Raw genomic sequence first — 24,754 nt, 5'->3', positions numbered from 1 at the left:
TGCTTGCAGTTGGGCTCACCAGCCTGCCTCAACCACCTTAACCCAAATACCTGCTGAATCAAACACTGAGTCAACAATAGCCTGGCCACAAGTTGTTCTGTAATGTGAATGCTCCACAGACTAGAGAAGAGAGTATGCAAATAACTTCAGCACAGCTTCTAGATGCAAGCCATTTCAGCGTATCCCTAGGGAGAACTGATTTCCAGACATAGCCACCCCTGCAAGGAATGTGCACAACTAAAATGTGGTGAGGATGAGAGATGCAGAGGAAAGGGCAGTTCTTTATTGTCATCAATATGTCACTTGAAACAAAAGCAAAAATAAGAGGAAGTATATGTTTCCTCACAAAGGTTACTTTATGGAGGATGCAGGTGCATACTGAGCGAAAGAGATGTTCAGTCTCTTAATTCAAGATGACTGGCTCCACAAATAGTGTCTGTGGAGAAAATCCAAACGATCATGGCTTTAGATATCCTTCATACCGTCTTCTGCTCTAATACATCGCTTCAAGTTTTCCTCTTTATAAGCAGCCCTGGAACAAGGAACACTTTCTTGCAATTAAATTCAGGGCATTTCGTCTAATGGAATCTTCACCTTTTCTGTCAAAGGCTAGAGTGATCCAGGTTTGCAATGTTTTGGTCAAGTCCAGCCTGGTTCTGCAGAGATGTTTGGTGTCTGGTCTCTATCATGATGCAAAGCCTCTGCTGCTCTTTGAGCTTTCCTAAAGCCCCTTGAGCTTTCTCTTCCATACAGTGACACTTCTAAGGAAATGCATACCACTTCCTTTTATGTTTCCCTATGGATCAATTGGTATAATGGCTACAGAAAGAAATTGCCCTTTCCTCTGCAAAGCCAAATAGGAAAAATAGCAGCAGCCATTGGGTTCAGCCTTTGAAAAAAATCTTAACTGATGGAGTGTGATAGGAAAAACCTAAATTAAAACACCTAGGGCCTGATTATGATCTTGGCAGACAGGTTACTCCATTACAACGGTGGGAGATATCCCATCCGCCAAAATACAAATCCAATTGTATCCTATGTGATGTATATTTTGGCGTACGGGACATCTGTTACCGTTGTGATGGAGTAACCCGTCCGCCAAGATCGTAATTAGGCCCTTAGTGTGTAAGGGTGGGTATTCAATATTTTGTGGTCAAGGTTCTCATTTTGGGTTCAGGGATGGGTTACTTTGTTACAAACATGACAGATATCCTGTCTGCTCTATTAAACGTTCCATTGGGTATAATGCAATTGTAATTCGTCGGACAGGATATCCGCCAGGTTTACAACCAAGTAACCCATTCACTGAACTCTAAATTGGGCCCTAAGTTTCTAATGCTGATCCAACAAGATAAGGAGTTATTTATTAATTTTATCAAACTGTCTAAGAATATTGCAATTTGGGTGTACAGTGGCAAATTTTGTGCTGTAACAGGGCTAAAAAGTAAATGGTGTGTGCAAAATAGGCACAACATATTGACCAAAGAGTGTTTATAGATGGGAAACAGTTATTGGCTAAGAAGTTGAATGTGCTTGTATCCCAAACAAAAAGGGAGCTACAAAGATTGTCCCAAACGTTCATTTTATAATGTAAGGGCCATTAATCAAGCACAGTACTCACACCTGAACTAACCTGGTCAGCAAGGTAATGTAAACATTAAATAGATTATTTTTTTCCTCAAATACCTGCGTGCCATTTTTGGAAAATCTGTACATTTTGTCAGAAATAATTATCATCTTGATAGCTCCTGAAAATGACCATATTTTCAATTTTGTTTCTGGTAAATAGCCTGGTTATTCCACTGACATCAGCTTGCCTTTTTCTGAATAACTCATATTTGGCCCATATACGACAAATTAATATTTTGGCAGATAAACACATTTCCCCCAGGAAAAGGCTTTGAGTTGCTAACAATATACTCTACTAAACCCCAAATACGAGTCTGTCAATTGAAGTAAATATATCAATTTGTCCCCCAACTATTATCTTGTCATATTCATTAGGTGCTTGCGTCTACTATTGCCCCAAACAGAAAGATATTTCATTGCAAGCTCTTTTTCCATCAGGACATCTTGGATGCCGAACATATACCAGGGATGTTTTCTAGAAGTCAACAACAGCCACTTGGTGCCAACAGTGCCCAAATTTTGCCAAGGTTTTTCTAAAGCCATGGAATAGTCAACCTAATTCATTGGTAGCTATCACATGCCAAATTTGCCCATTAGATATTAGATGCCAGCAGAAGTCAGGACTACCTGTCAAAAGGCAGGGGTAATCGCCTTATGCTAGGTACAATCTACTCCAAGTGCCCACCATTTGACAAGAGTCCCCACATTATGGCCTAAGTACATACCTTATGCTAGACATGGTCATAATATGCTAAGAGTTTGCACATGATGTCAGATATGGACAACTTGAGTTTAGGGTACCTCCTTATAACAGGAATTCCTAGCTAAAGCCACCCACCAATATGATATCAGAGGTCTAACTACAGGATGACAATTCTTCAGGTGCCAGAGCTCTCATCATCATAACCCACAAGTATAACACCCTGAGTGTTATTATTTTGTTTATATGATGTCCAGAAAGTGTAAGACTATTTAATTGTCCATTTCTGTATGACTGAGATTGTGCTTACAGTGTGAATGTGATTATGAGATACATACTCAAGGACAGCCCCTGTGTCATCATAAATATAATGATCAGGATGATTTGATCTTATCTGATACAGAAAATCAAAGAATCAAAAGAAGAACAAGGTCAGTGGACCATTCAGGACTTCCAGAAATGGTCCCGCAAAGTGTAAGCTGAGCACAGTTTATTGCTACCATTGAGAGTGCTACCTTGTGATCCATCTGTGGGTTAGTCTGAGAGAGTTCCAGGCTTCTGAATCATGTTCAAACCAAGTAAGCAACACCATCAAAGTAGTAAATCACTAATGGTAAGAGGGAAACCGCAGATGCTTAGGCCCACAGAATCCAAATAGGTAGAGGGGAACCCTGCTGCTGAATGGTGACAAGCTGCAGGTAGTAGAGATGAATGACAAGGGAATTCTGACTTAGTACACTCAGGAAAAGTGTAGGGTATTCATGAAACCAACATGATGTTAAAAGAAAGGTTTTATTACTAGGGTACTCTGATGAGGTAAACACCTCCATCATCCTCCAAAAAAAACCTGTGAGGCTCAGGAGCTTCAGCAAACTAGCAAGGACTCAAAGAGTGGCTCACAGCTCCACTAATGGGTGCATGTCATGGAGGATTGATTCCCATGATCCCCACAGGCTCTTCCAGTGGCTTAAGACTTCAGAAGTAAAATGACCACTACCCTTGTTCAATTACTGTGATATGTTTCCTCTCTGGGATATGGTGGGAATAGAGAGGTACCATTAATGTAGCCAGCCCCAGTGTCCCAGTCCCTTCCGGGCTGTAATGAGTAACACAATTCTCGATGATATGAAAAGAAATTGAATTTATTTTGCTAAGGTCCCCTGAGCATAGTAAATCCTCACCGAGGTCAAAGAGTAAATGAAGAAGACAGGAGACCCATTACCAGAGAGATTCTGCAATTGGTGCAGTATATGCGACCAAGGAAATGCATGAAGATAAAATGTCACACCAGGATGTAACCCTGCACCTTTGATTGATAATATATAGGTTGAATAGCAAGTTTACAGGAAAGTTGGAAAGACCTGTGGATCTCACTATATATTTAGTGAACAATCGGAATAGCGTACTACCAATCCAGAGGGTGGACATTGTTCTGCATGTAAACTCACTAAGTGGTATCAAGAGTGCACTTTTCTTCCTGATTCAAATGTATGCAAGGAAGAAGAAGAGCACTCTAAAATTCAACAAACGTAAGGTATATACAGATTTGGAATCACCAGAATGGTCATTATAATTAAAACTGTGCACCTGTAAATGGTTTTATATTACTGTTAGAAAATGGCCCTCTGAAGGTTCAACGCAAGCTTTTTGCCTTCCTCCTCTTTTCTGACCTCATTTTTGTTAGCTTTAGGACTCTGAGCACTTTACCACTGCTAAAGTGCATGTGCTCTCTCTCTTAAACATGGTTTGATTGATGTATCCACAATTGGCACATTTTATTTCTTGATATGTGCCTAATAAAGTGACAAAATGTGCCCAGGGCCTGTAAATTGAATTCTACCAGTCTAACTGCAGATGTGCTTGTGTCACCCACTCCAGTAGCCCTTAAACATGTCTCAGGCCTGCCATTGCAAAGCATGTATGTGCAGTTTACACTGACATGTCAACTTGGTATTTAAAACCCCTTGCCAAGCCTTAAACCTCATTTTTATTAAGGTGCTATGTAATCAAAAGGTAGAACGCGCATTTTTAAGTTTTACATTTCCTGGTGGTGAAAAATTCCCAAACACGTTTTTCACTACTGTGAGGCCTACCCCTCTCATAGGATAACATTGGAGATTACTTATTACATTTAATAGGCTGTAATTCCTAATAGAGAGAAGGTAGCCTTCAAGGCCTCCCTCAACCTCTACCACCGCCTGTTGAGGGCAACAAAGAAAGCCCTTGCCACAGGAATCAAATCCAGCACCAACAACACCAAGGAACTTTTCAACATTGTTAAGGAATTCTCCAACCCAGCTGCCAGAGAAAACAACATCACATCCTCACAGGAGCTGTGTGACAACCTCGCCCACCTCTTCCACGACAAGACCGCAGACATATATAGAAACTTAGAACCTCAACCCACACTTACGGACCTCCTTGACAGATACACCACCACTGTAACTGACTCGAACCACACACCAACCACGTGGAACATCCTCTCTCCACCCTGGATACCACCTCCACGCTTCCACAGATCCATACCCACAACAAATCTTCAACCTCAGAAACCAAAGGATCATCCAGGAACTCACCACCCTGCTTAACACCTCTATCACCACTGCAACATTTCCCGACGTTTGGAAATACGTCAAAGTCACACCACCACACCAAAAACCCTCCGCCAACCCCAGCAAACTCAAAAACTAGCAGTCAATCTCCCTACTCCCATTCCCAGAAAAGATACTGGAAAAGATCATGAACAAGCAACTTATGATGACACACCTGGATCAGAACCAGCTAGTCAATGCCTCGCAAGCCAGCATCTGCAACAATCACAGCACCGAAACCACCCTGATCGGAGCCTCCGATGACATGTGAACCCTCCTTGACCAAGGAGAAACATCAGCTTTGATCCTCCTCGACCTCTTGGTAGACTTCAACAGCGTATCCCAACACACGCATCACACCCCACATCATGAAACTCTACTGAGTCCCCATACAGAACAGATGCCAATTCAAGCTGCTGACCACACACACAAAAGGCTCCACACAACCAACATTAACCACCACCTGAACTTCCACCAACCATCAAGAAGACTTTGCTCCAGCACCCTTTCACTTGCCCATATTCCTTCATCTACTGAAGCAGAAGTGGAGGATGCTCCTGCTCCCACATTACAGCAAAGACCTTGATAAGCCTTTACTTGTACCTCCGGACCATCACCTCACTTCCAGAATTTTTTATTGCCCTCAAGACCTGGTTGTTTGAATAAGCCTCCAGGATGTGCAAGCACCTGGATATCCTATTGGGTGATTAGCCATGCTTGATAAATTCTGATTGATTGATTGATCTGTGATGTTAAGTACCTATGAAATGGTAATGGTAAAACCTCATTAGTGCCAAAGTGGGATTTATTGTTACTATTTTGGAAATGCCACTTTTAGAAAGTTAGGCATTTTCCTGCTCTCTGCTATTTTGTGTCTGCTGCCTGTCACTGATTGCTGGCTGGGCTGGGTGACAGCTGAACGTTGTGTATTCCCTCTAGACAGCAACACACAAAGGGAATTTTGGTGTGGCTTTATGGCTCTTCCTCAGAGTATGGGAGGGAGGAGCTGGCTCAGCCTCACACTTAAAACTGAATAGGCTGTGGCCTGTCCACACACAAAGGGCTGCATACTCCCCCGTAGTGAGTTTGGAGGCAGATCAGGAAGTATTGACCTCTGTGTACATCTAAAACTATCCTTTGTAGTCACCCCACTTCAATGGCACAACTGGCTATAAGTGCTGGACCTCTGGCCCTACCAACTCAGTACTCTGACGGTCAACTCGGTACACTTCTGGACCTGAAACCACTCTGCCAAGAAGAACTGCTGTGCTCAAGGCCTTCCACTCTTCTGGACTGCTGCTCTGGAAGACTGTTGTCTTGCTGTGTTTCACTGTTGTCTGCTGTACTCTCTGACATGGTAAATATTAGACATCCATCACCTGAACTCAGAGTGGCTCCAGGGGGTAGCTGACTGACCTCCTGATTTAAAGACTCGGACATGAAAGTCTTCCAACCTGTTCCTGTGCCTGGCACATTGAAAGTGAACCCAGGTGCTTGCCCAAGCAAGAGCAGAATCGACCCATCACCGTTGTTGCGGGAACAGAACCAGCGCATCTCACTCAAATCCAGTGCATCGCCATCATAATTGCTTCATCGGAACCACCGCATCACAGCCACTGCAGAGAGACGATTGATGCATCCTCTTGACTATGTGGAGAAACACAGCGCATCGGCTTTCGTACCATCGCATCTTGGAACTGGTGCTTCGTCTTTGGAACCGGCGCACTGCCATGGTTGCGTGGAGATCACTGACGCTTCACATCGGCTGCAAGATCAACACCGATGCATCACTCGGCTGCACCCTGCATCCTCGCGGTTGCAATCAGGATCAAGGTACTTTTGTTCAGCAGGCCTTGTGAGGTCCCTGTATCAGACCTGCGCTCCATTGCAGTCGGCCTGAACCTTTGACTTTGTCCCAGTCCGGCGAGACCAGAAATCTCAAATATGGGCTTATTGCTTCTTAGTTCTGTTTTCACATTTAATCTCATTTTGATCATGTTCTATTAATTAAATTAAGACCTATTGTTATTACTTGGTATGGAATCCTTTTGTGTGGTGTTTTAACAGTTTTACTGTTTGAAGTGTTTCACAAATACTTTTTAATTTAGGGTGTGCTTGTGACTTACCCGGACTAAGATTGCGGTTAGTGTTTGACTGGGGCTTCCACCCCAGTCAACCAGGAACCTAATTTCTAGCAGATGCCCTGCAGCTTGTCCAGAATTTAGGTCTCTGATTCTCACTCTGATGAGAAAGAATACACCCCTCTCCTGTAACTGTGTTCAGTGCCCTGAGCAACTAATGATATATACTTCACAACAGACACATATTGGCTAAGCAAACATGAATATATAAGAAGAATATACTATTTATTTATACATGTAATTTAATGTCAATCAATACGTTCCATTACGCTAGATTTAATAAGAGAATATTCTCTAATTCAATATAAACATCATACACCATTGAAATTACATCTTGGAACAAACAGTCATTCTAACAACATGTATCATTCTACCAACTAAATTGACATAAAACACTGTCCAGCATAACATCAAATGCTAAACTGAACACAGTTTCCTATCACATAAATTCATAAAATTATTTATCAACAGCTCATCAGTTAAGACAATTCATTCCTAGTAAGATCAAAGAGTTGTGGATAAACATCGATTGTTGGTTCTAGAAATTATAGGCACACTAGTGTTTTTCCCTGCCCTTGGAAATGTTATATTTAGCAGGGAGTCCTTGTTTCTATATATTTGCTGTGTCCAGAGCCACCATCAATACTGGGTTTATATAGATCTCACCATCAGTTGCCAGATCAGATGGCAGGAGATAGTGATACTGTCGTGTTCACATATGCACAGTTCATTTATGTTGTCCCTTTCAGGTAAGGGGTTAAATCAGTTTAGAGCCAACTCTCTGTTCAAGGATCAGTGTTGTAAATGTCAAACCCATCTGGGTGACTTTCTTGGGCATTGGATGAAAAAAGGATTACATGCCCACATTAAATATCTGTCATTTTTAATAACCAGGGTATTTCATGTGGTCTGGTGTTGTAGTATAAAGTGTAATTGATTGAAAAACTGTAAGCTAGCTGCATATTGCATGAATATGGACAGTATGAATTTGTGTAAGTAAGAATCAGAGATGCCCTTGGGCAAATCTGTAAATCTGTAGCAAATCTACCATATTGTATACTTTTGTGCAAGCATCATGTCTTGATGTTAGGATATATTGGTTGTGCAAACTGAAGTTTACTTCGAAGGTATATCTACCCCTCTGTCCTTGCTACAAAGGTTAATGAGCAAATTGAGAAAGATTTATGTTATGTAACGTGATTCACTCTGGAGTATATTCTTATCACTGGGAACCAAATGCAACACACTTTAGATTATTCATTGGGGTTGACCAAGAATATAAATTACAAGCACACTCTGGATAAGCATGAATCTTTCCTTTTACAGGTTGACAGCCCTATATGAGGAGCCAAGGTTGTCTTTAATGATTTTAAAGCTGGGTTAGGCTTCGACATATAGATAATCATTTGATGAAGTTCACAGAGGTGAAGCACAATTTAACTGACCCTGTGAATGCCATTTTTACTTATTGCTAATCTCTGATATACTGAGTCATTTTCTTGCACATTATAGCCCCTAATAAGTAGGCCTGGGCTAAAATTTAGTTCCGGTCGCGGAAATTGCGATAATTTGACATTTTCGCGTTCCGCAGAAAGTGCGAAAATGTCAAAATTTCCGCATTCCGCAGCTTAGCGATAATTTGTTTCTTGCTCGTGCTTTAAAATAATACATTCTCGCGTGCGCGCGATCGTCTTACCTGAATCCCAGCATTCGCCGACAAGTTTTCCCGATCCGGTCACGTTCTTCATGAGATGTTGGATTGTTGGTAGCCATTTGCGCTGTCTCGCGACAGTTCGCGCCCGCAGTGACGTCATGCGTCGCGCGATCACGTCTTTCTTCTCGCGATCATGCACCGCGAGACAACTGAAAACAAGATGGCCGCGCCCGCGAGCATCCACATGGGTAAGTTGGCGAGCCGCGACCATGCAGAAAATACCGCGAACGGGCGGGAAAAAAACTTCCGCATCTTCGCGATATTTCCGCGTGTTTGCGGGATAATTTGCGAAAGTGGATTTGGCAAATACCGCCCACCCCTACTAATAAGAAGGGTTGGTCATATGGTCTATGGTAGCATAATACTGCATACTAAACTTTACGTTTCTTCTTAACCCTCTCCCCTAAAAAGCAACCCACCTACAACATGTGATAAGTATTGTGTCATGGCACAGCGCTTCCACACCAATGCAAAAGGATTATGGGGCTTCTAGATTCATTTTACAAGTTAAAACTGTGGCTACAGGTCAAGGCATGCAAGTTGGCTTGCAACTTTGGTGTCATACCCATAATTCCCAAATTTACATAGTAGTTCAATGAATGCCCCCCTGCACTGTAAACTGATGCTGACCTGGTATGAGGTAGCACGTCTTTCAAATGCAAAGACAGTATGCTGGTGATGGTTGAACACAGGCGTCTTTTTCAAGGGAAAGTCTTGCTTGATGCTGAGAAATACAGTAATAGTAGGGTTATTAGACTGCTTCCTTTCAGCAGTATACCATATTGGAGGTACTGGCTTTCCTTATTAATTGGACATTAGTCTTTTTGGGTCAAAAAGGGAACATGATTACAAGACTAAACATTTGTTAAATTGAAGCTTGGGATACTGAACACCTTGTCCTATCAACAAGGAGCAATCATTCAGATCTCTCTGACCTGAACATCTACCACTATCATGTGATCTACTGTGCCTCACATGCAGACCCGGGCAGGACATACAATAAAGGATGCCCCATTCTAAATAATGACAGTGTTCTCACCTCACAAAATTCTAAGTGAGAGCCATAGACATTTAAAATCACTTAAAATAGACCAACATTTTGAATTCATCTGAAGAATCAAATTCCTTATGTTAAATACGAAGAATATATTCATTGTAAAAGGTTGAAGAATATTTAACCTAGATTCTCACAATTGTGGAGTATTGCAAACCTCACTAACATAAATATATGTTTAAGAATGTGTCTATTTTAGGGTGCATGTTAATAATGCATTAATATGTTTTGCACCTCAACTAAAAAATTATTACAAATCAAGTAAAAAATGGGAAACAGCCTGCCCTTGGCCATTTAAACCTGTGGGATCAGACAGGATGTCTCCATATTTCACAGCTGAAAAGTAATAATGCCCAACAACATAGCAAATCAATTAGGGTGAGAGTAGTAAATGCTGGCAACTTCTAATACGATTATCTGATTTATTTATTTGTCACAAGGGAAGAAACTAATGGTATCTGAAGATAGCCGGCCTTAAGGAAAAGAAAGGTATGATGGACAAGACTGAACCTCTATCTGGTCAACAGATGCCTTTCATAAGAGCTTTCAACCCATGTTAAGTCGATATGAAGGTCAACAGTAGATAGCAGGGGCATGTATACTCTTAGCTTTTCCCTAATTCATCTGGTCTCTTTTCGCATGACATCTTTGTCAAAAAGGCTTCCGAAAAATCATTGTTTGACCCTCTCAACAATTGTTTGGGGTAAGAAAAAATATTTCCAGGCATCCCAGTTATCCACACACTTCTTTTTATATCTTACCAAGGGTATTTTGATGCAATTATCAAGGCTTAGGCAGACAGAGAGAACTCCATGATTCTGAGTTATAGCAGCATTGCACCCGACAGCAGACTATGACGTGAGGGAGTTTAACTTGTTTTCCAAAAAACTTTAGGTCCAACTCTTCATGTATAGAAAAATATGATTTTCCCAGTCTTTTGCGGCGTCCAATAGGATTTGCCAAAAAAACGAAATCCTGCCAGATGCCACAACCACGTGGACGTACTCTCAATGGTCGAACACGGCTCAAGATGACAGGGCAAATCAAAAAGAAACGGTCCTGCTAGTACTATATGGAGGGAGTAACTTTGCTGTCCTGCAACACATTGTAGTGGATCCACTGACTGAAACCATGTTTGTATCAGGAGTAATTGATGGGCAAGTTTGCTTTTAAGGATTGAAGTCAAATATACGATTATGTTGAGCCCCTGAATAAGCCCATAAGTGGGCGAAACACATTGGTTGCCCAGAATTGTTTTCTTCAACTAGATACTTTTTGAATAAAGATTTGAAAGAATTGAGAAAATCACCTTTTGATTCATCTATCTGTGATCAAATAGCATATTGCTGTTACTTCAGTCATTGTTTGAAGTTGCCTCTTTATTGTGGTTTAAAGAATTGAAAAGAAGTACATGTTTAGCCTCGGATTGTGTTGAGCTCCTTTCCTTGGAGGAATGGAGCCACAGCACATCCATCTCTCACTCCCCTTCAGGGTTGAAAATGCAGTGGAGTATTCAACCGAAGACCAAATATTATGCAAATCAGAATGCTATAGTACCATAACTGGTTGGTCAAGTATACTATTTTCCCCTTATGAACCTTACTTAGTTTGATTTGTGATTAGGAGATAAAGGTATAAAAGTAAATCTACTGTTGAAAAGCCCAAATAATGCTAGTGTTTCCTATTCAAATGCTTAAGACGGTAGAATTGATTACAGACTTATGATAATAACAACTGGGGTGACCTCTGCTTCACTTTTAAAAAATAGGTAATATATTTGATTCGCAACAGGAATCAGGGATTCCAGTTTGCATGACTGCATTCAGTACAACAGTTATTACTGATGCCCAAAGATCAATACTAAATTAATATATGTCAGTAGGATCTCCATTAATCCTGGGTTACTTTTTATGTGGACCGTGCTTGATTTGCTCAGCAATTCACTGAATAAAAAAAAATGAGGATTGTAAGTCACCGCAGTTACCACTAAAACACTAACGGCCGATTACAAGGCTGGCAGACCGAGGGCCGCAAGACTTGTGGTGGTGCGACGGTGGCAGTCTAGCCACCGCCGCACCAGCGGTCCAACCACCCCATTACACGTTGGCCTGTTGGATCACCCTGGGACCACCGCCAGGGAACCGCCGTTCTCTGCTGGTGGCGTGGTGGCCAGAGGCCGCAATATGCTTGGCGGGACTGCCGTGGTTCCTCCAAGCATATTACAAGTTTCCTCTCCTCCCGGGTTTACATTGCAGTTTCTTCTCCATGTAAACCTTGGAAGAGAGGAAACAAAGGGGGCCCTACAGGGCCCCCGGCGCCTCCTCCCTTTGTGCATGCATACAGAGGGGCATAACATGTGCCCCCTGTGTGCATGCACAAATGTTCCTGCACAGCATTGACTTTTGAGTCCATGCCATGCGGGAACTTTGTGAGGCATTCCCATTACGGAAAAAGGCACCGTGGCCTATGAAAGAGACTCTGCCCAGAAAACGACACGCTGCCCGCTTACCAGACTACAAATAACTTGAAATCTGGTGGGTGGGTGGCAGTGAGTCTCAGCAGTGTGGGGCGAGATGATGGAGTACTGTCCACCCCACACACCGCTGAACCTCGAATCGGGCCTTAAAAGTGTTGATAAGATTACTATGTAATATGAAAAGATTTTAAACACAATCATTACGAGTGGTGCAAATACTGGAGGCTGGGTCTGCACTGACAATACCAAAGGTTCAATGAAGCAGAATTCCTGGCTTTACAACAATCTATCAGTCCTTCCTGTGCTTCATCTCTGGTGGCCTACTTTCTGTTCCTGGTAAATTTCTTGCAATCAACTGGCTACTGTGTAACAACAGTAGCATTTTAGGGGTTGCGTTTTAGAGCATTATGGAAGGCTCTACTTGCAATGCCAAACACTGGGGCTATAGATAGGCATTTTGCAAAATAATAACAACTGAATATATAGAGCCCATAATGGTACAAAAGGCTTTGATACTTTTCGAACCATGGTATATTCATCAAAAGGCTGTTGAATCATTTGTGAGGTGACCATGAGCAGATCTATTTTTTACACTTTAACCTTCTGATGAACTGATAAAAGTATTCATCAATAAGTATTTGTCCATATTGAAAGGTCAACTGTAAATTAGTGTAAAAGAACAATCAATTTCTAATGTAAAATCTTGCAACCTTTGGAAAACAAAATGTTCTGGCAAGGTGACTGGCACTTACTCAATAAATGTTTGCACTTATTGTACATGCTAGGTTTCATTTGAATTTAGGACTAAGCACACAGCATGCTGACATAGCCAATCGGCACTGAGCCCTTTATGCAGTACCCTCGATGAATCTCAGAGAAGAACACCAACCAGCAAATGTTTGCAGAAAGTTATCCAACAAGGTTGAGAAGTGCCCAATCCAGGTCAAAGTTTTAGAATAAGCACTTGCTCTGTAAATGATTGCCACTGAAATTCATTGAATGGAAAATATGTGGACATCTTAAAAATGTTCCATGGATACAGCAATTCTTAACCTATGTGGGGCAACACTGTTCTAGCTGATGGGAGCAGCCTCGGCAAAACCACCCATGTGCATGTGACAGATCCCAAAGTCTATGAAAACAGGAGGTGACTCTAGAATGCTTTATTGTACAATTCCCATTGTCTGCAGACTTCCCTATGAGTCTGAGCCTTCTGTACCTCTACTGTTCAATTGGAGAAGTTCAAGTGGGAGCAGTTTCCCTATCCTACAGTGGCATTTCTAAGTATGTATGTCCTGCACTGGAGTTAAGGGTGATTTCCCACATCGTACACATGAGGTATGAAAACTCTTCTCTAATGACTACCTAAAGCATGAAATCTGTATAAAATGGATTGCAGTATTTAATAAATGGCATTAGACTGAAGAAAGTGTTGAAAATCATAAAACCATGTTGCCAACCACCCCTTTTGCTTTCGCACTATTGTACTCATATACTGAGCCGGGAGGAGAGCTCAATGAGCTGAAAGTTCGCCAATGACAAATTCAATTATCAAACAATTACTAGTTCAAATCTTTGCAAGGCACACTCATCTTTCCATCCTCCAGATGTGGTTAAATTGAGTAACTTCTTATGCGTATAAGTAACATGTTAGTTTCACATCTATTTATATCGCTTAGATATGGCAAAGGAGCTGTAAGAAGCACTCAAAAAAAATATTCTTATTATTATCAGGCCAATTGAAACTGTGCAGCAACAAAGGGCCACAGTATGCAGTAGGAGTGACTACATTTTGTAACAAGAAAAGCCAAAATATGCAGCTTAATGTATCACATTCTGTTGCAATAATATTTCACTGTTTTGTTATCTTAGCACACAACAATACTGTCTGTGCAAAGGTTTCACCTCATTAGTACTAGTTTAGAATGTACATTTAACATACAGCAACTGGCAAACTATTACAAAGAGTCTTGTGTCATGTTATTAGTAACTTTTGATCAGTTTAGCAAGAAAAACTCTTATGTTGAAATCTGAATTATGTGGCAAATGAAGTAGCTACATAATCAAGTAAAAATGCTTCAGAATTGCTCAATCGAGTGGCCCCACTACTACTACTAGTACCACCACTACTACTACTACTAATAATAATTATTATTATTATTTGTATTGTTATCTCTATTCTTATTAGTATTTTTAATACTATTAGTAATAGTAGTATATAGGTAATAGTATTAGTATTAATAGTATATAGATTTATATTATAGTTATAAAATGATAACACTAATACCCTATTACTACTACTACTAACAAATTATTGTTATTAATATTATTACTAATATTGTTACAAGAAGAAGAAAAAAAGAAGAATATTTATTAGGGTTTAAGAGCATATCCCTCATCCAGTCACTTTGGAATGGCTATCAGGGATTCGCTGCCTCCTGATCTTTTTTTGAAGTGCCCCTGCTAGATCTAGTCCAGCAACAAAGAGCCGCCCATGCATGATTTGGTATAACCTTTGTGCATGGGTGTCACACATTTAATGATAATTATAATAATAGTAACAAATATTATTATTAGTAGTAGCAGAAGTACTATACTTGAATACAATCACTTTAGGGGTAGAAGCTGTTTTTCCTCAGTCATAGACACCAAGACTTTGTTTTCATAATTGGCTTTATAGCTGATGAGTACTTGCTTGCTTTATGCTGGTCCATGTGGCTGCAACAGCAGCAACTATTATGACTAACCCTGCTCGTGATCTAATCCATCACACATTAACCATACACAAAGTCACTAAATATGGAATTCTGAGACTGCAGGATACTGTATCGCCATTAAATCTTTGTATGGCACAAACAGTCCTCTGAACAGTCGTACTATTACAATATCTTTTACAGGTTAAAATGAATACACTGCTTGATGCAAGCCAAGCTCGTCAAAAAGTGACTGGCAGGAAAGCATCCATGACTATTGGATGCCATCAAAAATAGTTTCTGAATACAGCCATAAGGTTTTGACACCACATTGAATTTAGAGTTGTAATAGTTAGATACGGTCTTTATTGGCACATTTCCCGTACCACTCTCACTGCCAATATGAATGATAAGATGGATACTGCAGGGAAGGTGGATGGGATTGGAGTGTATAGTCACATTTGGTTACTACGAATCCATAAAGTCATGTAACTCTTCAATTACGATAACTGAATAAAGGTGGTGGCATGTTGTGTGTCAGACTGTGTTAGGAGTCCAAACTATAAATAGGAAAATGTTTTTAATGTGGATTTGGAGTTTGGTGTGTGTGGTGCAGGTGAGCAAGTGTGGTAGAATAGGAAAGAGTATGGTGCAGATGAGCAAGTGTGGTAGAATGGGAAAGAGTATGGTGCAGGTGGGCGAGTGTGGTAGAATAGGAAAGAGTTTGGTGCAGGTGGGTGAGTGCGGTAGAATAGGAAAGAGTTTGGTGCAGGTGGGTGAGTGTGGTAGAATAGGAAAGAGTTTGGTGCAGGTGGGTGAGTGTGGTAGAATAGGAAAGAGTTTGGTGCAGGTGGGCAAGTGTGGTAGAATAGGAAAGAGTTTGGTGCAGGTGGGTGAGTGTGGTAGAATAGGAAAGAGTTTGGTGCAGGTGGGCGAGTGTGGTAGAATAGGAAAGAGTATGGTGCAGGTGGGCGAGTGTGGTAGAATAGGAAAGAGTTTGGTGCAGGTGGGTGAGTGTGGTAGAATAGGAAAGAGTTTGGTGCAGGTGGGTGAGTGTGGTAGAATAGGAAAGAGTTTGGTGCAGGTGGGCGAGTGTGGTAGAATAGGAAAGAGTATGGTGCAGGTGGGCGAGTGTGGTAGAATAGGAAAGAGTTTGGTGCAGGGGGGTGAGTGTAGTAGAATAGGAAACAGTTTGGTGCAGATGAGCAAGTGCGGTAGAATAGGAAAAAGTATGGTGCAGGTGGGTGAGTGTGGTAGAATAGGAAAGAGTTTGGTGCAGGTGGGTGAGTGAGGTAGAATATGAAAGAGTTTGGCGCAGGTGGGTGAGCGTGGTAGAATAGGAAACAGTTTGGTGCAGATGAGCGAGTGTGGTAGAATAGGAAAGAGTATGGTGCAGGTGGGCGAGTGTGGTAGAATAGGAAAGAGTTTGGTGCAGGTGGGTGAGTGTGGTAGAATAGGAAAGAGTTTGGTGCAGGTGGGCGAGTGTAGTAGAATAGGAAAGAGTTTGGTGCAGGTGGGTGAGTGTGGTAGAATAGGAAAGAGTTTGGTGCAGGTGGGGGAGTGTGGTAGAATAGAAAAGAGTTTGGTGCAGGTGGGTGAGCGTGGTAGAATAGGAAACAGTTTGATGCAGATGAGCAAGTGTGGTAGAATAGGAAAGAGTTTGGTGCAGATGAGCAAGTGTAGTAGAATAGGAAAGAGTTTGGTGCAGGTGGGCGAGTGTGGTAGAATAGGAAAGAGTGTGGTGCAGGTGGGCGAGTGTGGTAGAATAGGAAAGAGTTTGGTGCAGGTGGGTGAGAGTGGTAGAAGAGGAAAGAGTTTGCTGCAGGTGGATGAGAGTGGTAGAATAGGAAAGAGTCTGATGAGGTGGTTTGTGTGGCAGAGTATGCTTATGTGTGCAGTGTAGTGGAAGTGATGGGTTGTTTTGGGTTATCAGCTGTGGTTTGAGTGAGTTGTGGTCGGTAGAATTTTTGAGGCTCGAGTAGGGTTGTGACGGGGTGTGTGTAGGTGGCATGGAGGCTAGATGGGTGAGGATAGTTACATCAAGGGCTGTGCTGCATGGTCCTCTTTATTGGAAGATGTGGCCTATGTTCACTAGTGTTGGATCTAGAATTGGTTTACATTCCTCCCGTTCACGACCACTTTAAAGAAATTACTTTTCTTGGTAAAATAAATAGTCATTAGCCAAATGAGAATCAACATTGAGAAACACATATCAGATGCATACAGTTACACCTGTTTCCGCCCTGCAGACCTTGTAATTGTCAATTAATTGCAGCAAATATTTCACAATGGCAGTAACTGCAGTGACCTTTTTCAACAGAGTTTGCACTAAGAGCTGGGAGGCGCCAGAAATAACAGAAACGATGACAAAGGTACACACTTATGATCCATGTGTAAAATGCACAGCGGTTTAATTAGAAAGTAGAAATGTGTCCTCTTAAAGATAGAATTACCTATAAAAAGTAGGGAAAGCAAAGGGGGTGTCTCTATCAATTAGACAGAAATTACACTGGCGTGTTTACGCAAAGATAAAGACAAGAAAAAGCACCTAGGCAGAATTTACATATAATTAAAATATTTTACTCTTTTTACCATCTGTAAAGCAGGCTTCTGGTTCTTCTTCTCGTTCTTGAGTTTCAACCACTTCCGGTATCCCTTCAGCTACTGGTCTTATATCAACAGTGCTGCCTTCTGATGGGCTGGACAAGGCTATATTCTGAAAAAAACCAAGGGAATTGTGTTTTACCAGCCGTACCTCACATTACAATGGAAAATAATCATCCCGAAGACTTTTATATGCATACCATAATACTGGAATTGGGGCCATTTACTCACTCCTAGCAATCATATTACGGTCAACACCAACAGTATAAGTGAAAATGTTTCAAAGTTCAGCCCCATGTCGTTCTTGTAAATGTCTTGCAGATTTCTCCCTTTTTACAGGTTCACAAAGAAACCCCGAAAACAGGTAGTCATAGAATAAATCAAGTGCTCTAATAAGTAAAAATTTAGGAACAGCAATTTAAACGCGAAACCGGTGTGCCTTAACGTTTTTTCTTTTCATATCCTTGTTTGTACACAGTCACTTTCTGCGATTTTGTGCTTTTCTGTGCCTGAGTATTTTCACCAAAAATGGTATTAGGTTGTTTAAAAACGTGTGCAGGGGGGAGGAGCCAAGATGGCGACCGGGACGGCAGCGTAGGCTCCCGGCTCCGTGAACCTCCGCATCCCGCACAGATATCCTGCATGAGATCCTTAGCCTGCGCTATATGCCCGTGTTGGTGAATGAGAGCGGCAACCGATCGTGTGACTCCGAAGTTTCTGGCGGCAGTATCGCCGGAGAAATGTCCATTTGAAGTTTGCGGCCTGTGCAACCCTGGAACCGGGACCTCGAGTGGATAACATGGCCGGGCGGCAGTTCAACAACAGCGGCCTTTGGGGACTGGGTGGAGTCGGACTAATCGGAGCGGTGCGAATATCGGCCTACATTTCGCCGTGGTCGTTCCTACCACTAAGCGTAGCGGAACGAGTGCATGCCCGAGGTGGCTAATCCAAGATTCCCCGGTGATTGCCTCAGCCTTCGCCGGTGAGCTGCCCGGCCGCCGCCCGTAACTCGCCCTGACTCTTGCGGACTGCTCCCGGATTTCCGCGGGCGCAGGTCCGTGGTGGGGATGACTGTTGCCCGGGACCACACACCGGATATATTTTTTGCCTGCCCCCGAAACCTTGATTCCAGTGACATGGAACCTGAGGCGCTTGTCCCTGAGTCCTGGTCCCAATCTGGGTTGGACCTACCCGGCGGCCATCTTGACAGGACGAAGTCTACCATCCTGTACACTGGGTCGCAGCACGATTGGAAGTGTGCGACTATGAGGAGCGTAGCGGAGCGAGCGCCGAGAGCTGTGCTGGGGTATGGTGATCTTCTCGAGGCTCTCGGTGCCCTTCATTCCACCTTGGTTCACGGCGCCTGGGTATTGGGGAGTAAGCTTGATGGGGTGGCATCAGCGTCGGAACAGTTGCTGCCTGCCTGTCCCCAGGTACACGGGGACTTCCTACACTGCACACAGGAGGACAGTGTCGTGGCCGCCCCTGTGGATAGTGACCAGCTGGAAACTCCGGACAGTATATTAACGTGTGATCGGCTGGCTGTGGGTCTGGTCTGTTCCGGAGGTCTTGGACCTGAGTGGGGGGTGGTGGCCTTGTCCCGTGCGCGGCCTCCGGCGACCCAGGCAATATTCAAGCAACGGTCGCCTGCTCTGGCTGATTTCGCCTTCTTGGACCTTGTGTGCAGTGCAGATCCTGGGGCAGCTCTGGGAAAGACGACTCTCCATACTGCTGACTGTGTTGGTGTTCAGAGACTTCCACCCTGCCTGTGTGTGTCGCTTCCTGTTCTTTTTGGACGCTCCTCTTCTTTGTAACATTGGACATGGCACTGGGACGATGGGTATGCATGGGTAGATTTGCAAAGAGTGGCCAAGGATAAGGCTGATCCTTCAGAGGTGGTCATCTAATAGGCGGGCGGGCTCAGGGGTTGCGTGCTCTCACGGCATAACTGTTAGTGTAATAGGCGCATAATGCTCCCCATTCTTCTTTGACTTGGTCGATTTTGTGTTGCTTATTGTTTGCCTTGGGGGAAAACATATTGTGCGGGAGGGAGAAGCCGGGGGCATGTTTTGAAGGCCCTCCTCCAGTTTATTAATATTCTCTCTACCCCCCGTCTGGTGGGGTTTCTTTTCTTACTCCTCTTTCTCTGTTTCTTCTATATTTCGGGTCTGGTTCCGGGGCGACAGGCACACTGCTGGGGGGGGGGGGCCGTACTCATCTGCAGAGGTGCAGGGTGGGGGGTTGGGGGAGGGGATCCTTTAGTCTTTAACCCCTTTTTTCCATGGCCTCCTTTTTCTTCTCTTACTTTTCTTTGTCTTTCTTTTCTGGGATCAGCATGGTAGAACTCCTTCGTTGTTAATCGCTGCGTTTTCATGTGTGCCACAATTTCCGTGGTGTTTTCTGGGTCTTAGGGCAGGGGACTGCAGGCGCAAATGGCCGTGATATTCCTCCACATCCTGAACTTCTTGTTTCAGCGCCATTGACTAGATAAATTGCTGTTTATTGTTGACGTTTATTATTCTGCCTGCCATTTCTTGCTGCCGGGAAACTGTTTGGCACCTGATCCTTCCATCCTCCCTTACTATAAAATGAAAACCTTTTGTATCCTGGTCTCCTACTTGGGCTGTTCAGTGGCCGAGAGTATACTAGCATGGAGATTCTGCTCCCCGAGGTGCTGCCTGTGATAAATATTGATTTCTGTTACTCTGACTGCTTAGCGGCCGGCCCCGGGGGTTGTAGGCCCATACTTGTTATTGGTTGAAATGTCAATAAAGGTTTTTCAAAAAAAAAAAAAAAAAACGTGTGCAGCTTTCATTTCTTTGTGCATTCATACCAATGACGGGGCTGGTTTAAGGTTTGACGGATGGCACTCGGTCCATCAGGGTGGCGAGGATATTACCTCCGGCACCCTGACGGACTATCCTCTACCAAAGTTAGAGATGACTGTCAGCCCAACCGTCATCTCTATACAGTGAAGGGAACGGCAGGCTGGTAGACCTGCGCCATCGGTTGTGACAGGCGTTCGCCAAACTTTTCCACAGTTTGTTTTACACAAATAAACTGACAAACCCGGAGTTTGTGTCTGAAAAAACAAAAAGCCAATCACCCCCACAGCCTGGCAGTTTTCTCGCAGGATGCGGGGATCGTTCTTTATTTGTTAACCTCACCCCCAAAGACATTATTACATCATCGACCCTAAATAGGGTGGGCAGTGTAATGTCCTTCCTTCTCTGACACCCCCTACTCCGTCAGGCAGCCAGAGGAAGCATTCTATTGACGGAGGCAAAAGGAGCCTCCCCGAATGAAAACTCAAGGTTCTCCAATCTCTAACTGAGGAGAGAAGACCGAGGGTTCTGGCAGACAGGGCACTTCCTCTCATTTGTGACTGAGTAAACATTTCTGCCAAACTCAACCTATGTGTTTTTTTGGCAGATATTTTAGGAGTGAGGGCTTGTTTTAAGGCTGGGGGGGTCAAGGTTGTTTATATGGCGGGGGCTGGGTTTTAGGACACATGGCAGGGGGTTTGGGTTAGTTTTAGGTTTTAGGGATGGGGTAGTTTTTAGGGCTGGGGGGTCGGGTTGTTAATAGGGCAGGGGCTAGGATTTTAGGGCTCAGTACGGAGGGGCTGGGGTGTGAACTTAACCACACATCCCTTTACCAATCATGCCTTTACCACAAAATTGCATGATAAAGGAATGTGTGGTAAAGGAATGTGTTGCTCAGACGCATTGTTCGTTCAGGCTGCGTGTTAAAGGCACGCGTGGTCTAGTTATGCGTTCCTCTGTCATACAACCGTCAGAGTCTTTATCCCCTATTTAGAGTGGGATAGCACATGACCAGTTTTCACTGTCCATCACTGCCAGGTTTTACGTCGCAGTAACACCGAGGGAAAACTGCAAAATGACTCCCACGCTGGATAAATATCCTATGGCGAGGGGGTCATTGTTGCTTTTTATTTCCAAACAGAAAATCACGCTTTGTCAATTTGTTTTTTAAATTTAGAGTCAGTATGTAGACACCAGAGACTGCTCTATTTCCATGACCTACATACAACTCAGAAAGTCCAACTGAGTAAGGGTTGTTGGAGCCATTAGCCCCTAGAGTAGACAAAAACACATATCCAGTTTTCACAGTGTGTCACTTCCATGTAAAACCTAGTGGTAACTGGATCGGCCCACACACCAGAAAATATCTACCATGGTGAGGGGGTAATTTTTTTTTTGAAAAACAAAATTCTGATTTGCGATTTTTGGGGGAAAATAAATAAAATCAGTTGGAATTTTGTCGTATTGCTCTCGCTCCATCCATCAAACTTTCAAAGCATTTATAGGGACTGAAATGGTAGCAGTTCCTGTATATGCAAGAGATGTCTATTGGGATGGTGAACACCTCTAAATTTGGTGAAGGAAGTACCCTTGCCATGGCGGGAGTAAAGTACTATAACTGTCCGCCAAACTCCAAATCAAGCCTTATACATTTCTAATTCTAATTCTATACAAGCTAAGGAATCTATTGGTGCAAGCCAGACTTTAATTGTCCTGAATACCTGGTCAGAGAAACATGCTTAAAATGACATTTGTCAGATTATCAGCAATTATTTCCCAAAACATAGTAATTCAGTCTACCTTGCACTTCAACATATCCCTGAAAAGGCTTGATCTCCAACACTTGTTTCTGGGTCTCCTGAGCTTTGGAATACCAAACAAGTATGGGGTTTACCATCAAATAAATGGGTGGAGTGCATTTGGGAAATCTGGAAGGCAAGTGGAAGCAAAATTCAGTTTTGCCACAGGTAACTGTACTCGGCTGCATTAAAACATACCACAACTATATATTTTTATCATCTACACATATTAGGGGGCTTATTTATGAGCCCCTGCGTCACTATTGCGCCACCGGTGCGTCACTTTTTGTGACGCACCAGTGGCGTAAAACATGCGCCATGTTGCACCATATTTACAAAGTGACGCATCTAGGTAGATGCGTCACTTTGTAAACCCCTGCGCTACTTTATACCTGCGTCAGTTGGGCGTTACCACGTAAGTAAGCATCGTAGAAGTAACGCAGTGAAATCTACGAGATTTCACGGCGCCACTTCTAGGGTGCAAATGAGTCAATATCTTGCGTCTGCCTCACAGCAGGCGTAAGACTGACGCAGGCCCTTTCACATGGGGCTTGCCCCATGTGAAAGGACCCATTGCTGGAGTTGCGTCACTTTTGTGACACACTCCAGCAATGCGCCACTTTTGCGCCTACAGATACGTCAGAAATACTGACGTATCTGTGACTCCTTGAGACATGATGCATCATACTGTAAATATGACGCATCACTGGAGGCACAGGGAGGGCGCAGTGAAAAGTGACGCATCACTGCTTTCACGCAGTGATGCGTCACTTTTCATAAATGAGGCCCTAGGTTTTTTTCACTGGGTGCCAGACCTCCCTCACCCTGATTGGTGTCACGAGATCACAGTGAAAATTACCATTTTCAGATGCAGAGCATTTTCCCCGAAATATGGCAAAGCCCTGCAGTCTCCCTCATGCAGGTAAATATCCCTGTGAAGACTTAAGTCCTGACTTTGCTCCTCTGGGGCTCCTGAGCATAAGGGTACCAGAAAATCATGGGTTTTTCTATGGGTTCAGGATGTCCACAGTGGATAAACAGGGTACAGTGAATTGTGGGAATTCGGAATGCAATTGGAAGTGAAATAGCGTGATAGGGCACCTGTCTTTTGGTCACATACATTACCCCGGTCTCTATCTAAGGATTCCACAACCATATATTTTCAAACATGTCTACATACGTTTGTGCCCCAGCAAGGAGCCAGACGCTTCCTGGATTTTTTTCTTTGCCTGAGAAAAAACCAAAAGGCAATTGGCTACTTGATGGGGCAAGAAATATGTGTCTTTGGGCCCTAGAAAAGAGCTAGACACTGTGTGGATTATTTACTAGGCTACACATTTATCACAAAAGTGCCTGGCTCATTGCACAGACAAAGATATACTGTGTCTCCTCATTGTACCAATAGTAAAAATAAGAGAGAAAAAGATCTGGTGGCCCTGGATAACGAGGAGCTTGGGTGGTAAAAGCGTCTGTCAACCCTTCCTGTAGCCGTAAATACCAGCTCAGACCTTGGATGAACCTGCTAGGGGATAAGTAATCTAATTTGTATGTTATGTCACTATCAACATCACATGCATATTAATAAGACGTCCTGGAAGGTCACACCTGGGCACCTCAGTCTAGATAACCTCTGGGCACCGGCAAACTCAATTCAATTCACTTCTTTATTCGGTGCCATGCCATAAAAGAACCAATACATACATAGATTACAATTATATAAAAGAACACTTCATCCCTAGAATTCATACAATTAATAAGATAACATTGAGTAAGTAAAGTAAGTAATAGGTTTATAAAGCGCACGATCACTGATGTATCAGAAACCCTCTAAAGTGCGCAAAGCCCAGCGGAATTTAGATGAGAGAGGAGGTAAACAGCCTTGTTTCTAATGATTTCCTAAAAGGGAGTGGCTATCTAGGGATCTTAAAGATAGGGGAGGGAATTACAAAGTTTGCCCGCTAAGTAAAAAGACCTTCTACCACCCCAAGTAGGCTTTATTTTTTGAGTTGTAACCCTTCTAGCAGTAGTAGATCTTAAGGTTCTCCGTGGGGAGTACCAGGAGAACAGATTTTGGAGGTGTAGAGGGCCCACGCACTGAGAGGCTTTATGGGTCAGGCATAAAGCCCTACATTTCACTCTGTCTACCACTGGCAGCCAGTGTAGCCCCCAGAATATTATTTCATACTGAGATACATTTAAGCTGCTTCAGGTGTAGTCAAGCTGCTGCGTCCTGCAGATATTGAAGTTCCTGCTGAAGGACTTTATGTATCCCTAGGTACAGGGCATTGCAGTAATCTACCCTTGAAAGAATCAGTGTTACCACCACAGTTTTTTGCAATTGGCATGGAATAAACCTAAAGATCTTTTTTAACATCTTGATTAGGTGCTAGCAATACAATGTAATGTGGTTTATCTGGTTAGAAAAACGTAGATCATCGTCAAATACGATCCCTAGATTTTTTGCCTTCTAAGTTGGGGGAGGGAGAGGGCCAAGCTCCATTGCCCCCCCCCCCCCCAGTCCTGGACCC

At 43.1% G+C, this 24,754-nt stretch overlaps 1 protein-coding gene across 6 annotated transcripts in view; it reads right to left on the bottom strand.

The window, feature by feature from the left end:
• The window catches only part of LOC146861244 (sodium channel protein type 2 subunit alpha-like), a 905,823-nt gene that overhangs the window by 278,796 nt on the left and 602,273 nt on the right, over positions 1-24,754 (bottom strand). For all 6 annotated transcript variants that reach the window (XM_085645403.1, XM_085645408.1, XM_085645407.1 and 3 more), the window contains exon 18: positions 17,591-17,714. In XM_085645403.1, the coding sequence (XP_085501529.1) occupies positions 17,591-17,714 (124 nt within the window). The remainder of the gene's footprint in view (positions 1-17,590; positions 17,715-24,754) is intronic.

This window comes from Triturus cristatus, chromosome 3_1, assembly GCF_964204655.1.
Source record: "Triturus cristatus chromosome 3_1, aTriCri1.1, whole genome shotgun sequence".
NCBI classification, from domain to species: Eukaryota; Metazoa; Chordata; class Amphibia; order Caudata; family Salamandridae; genus Triturus; species Triturus cristatus.
Note: the sequence above shows the minus strand (reverse complement) of the source record. Positions and strands in the feature narration are given on the sequence as shown.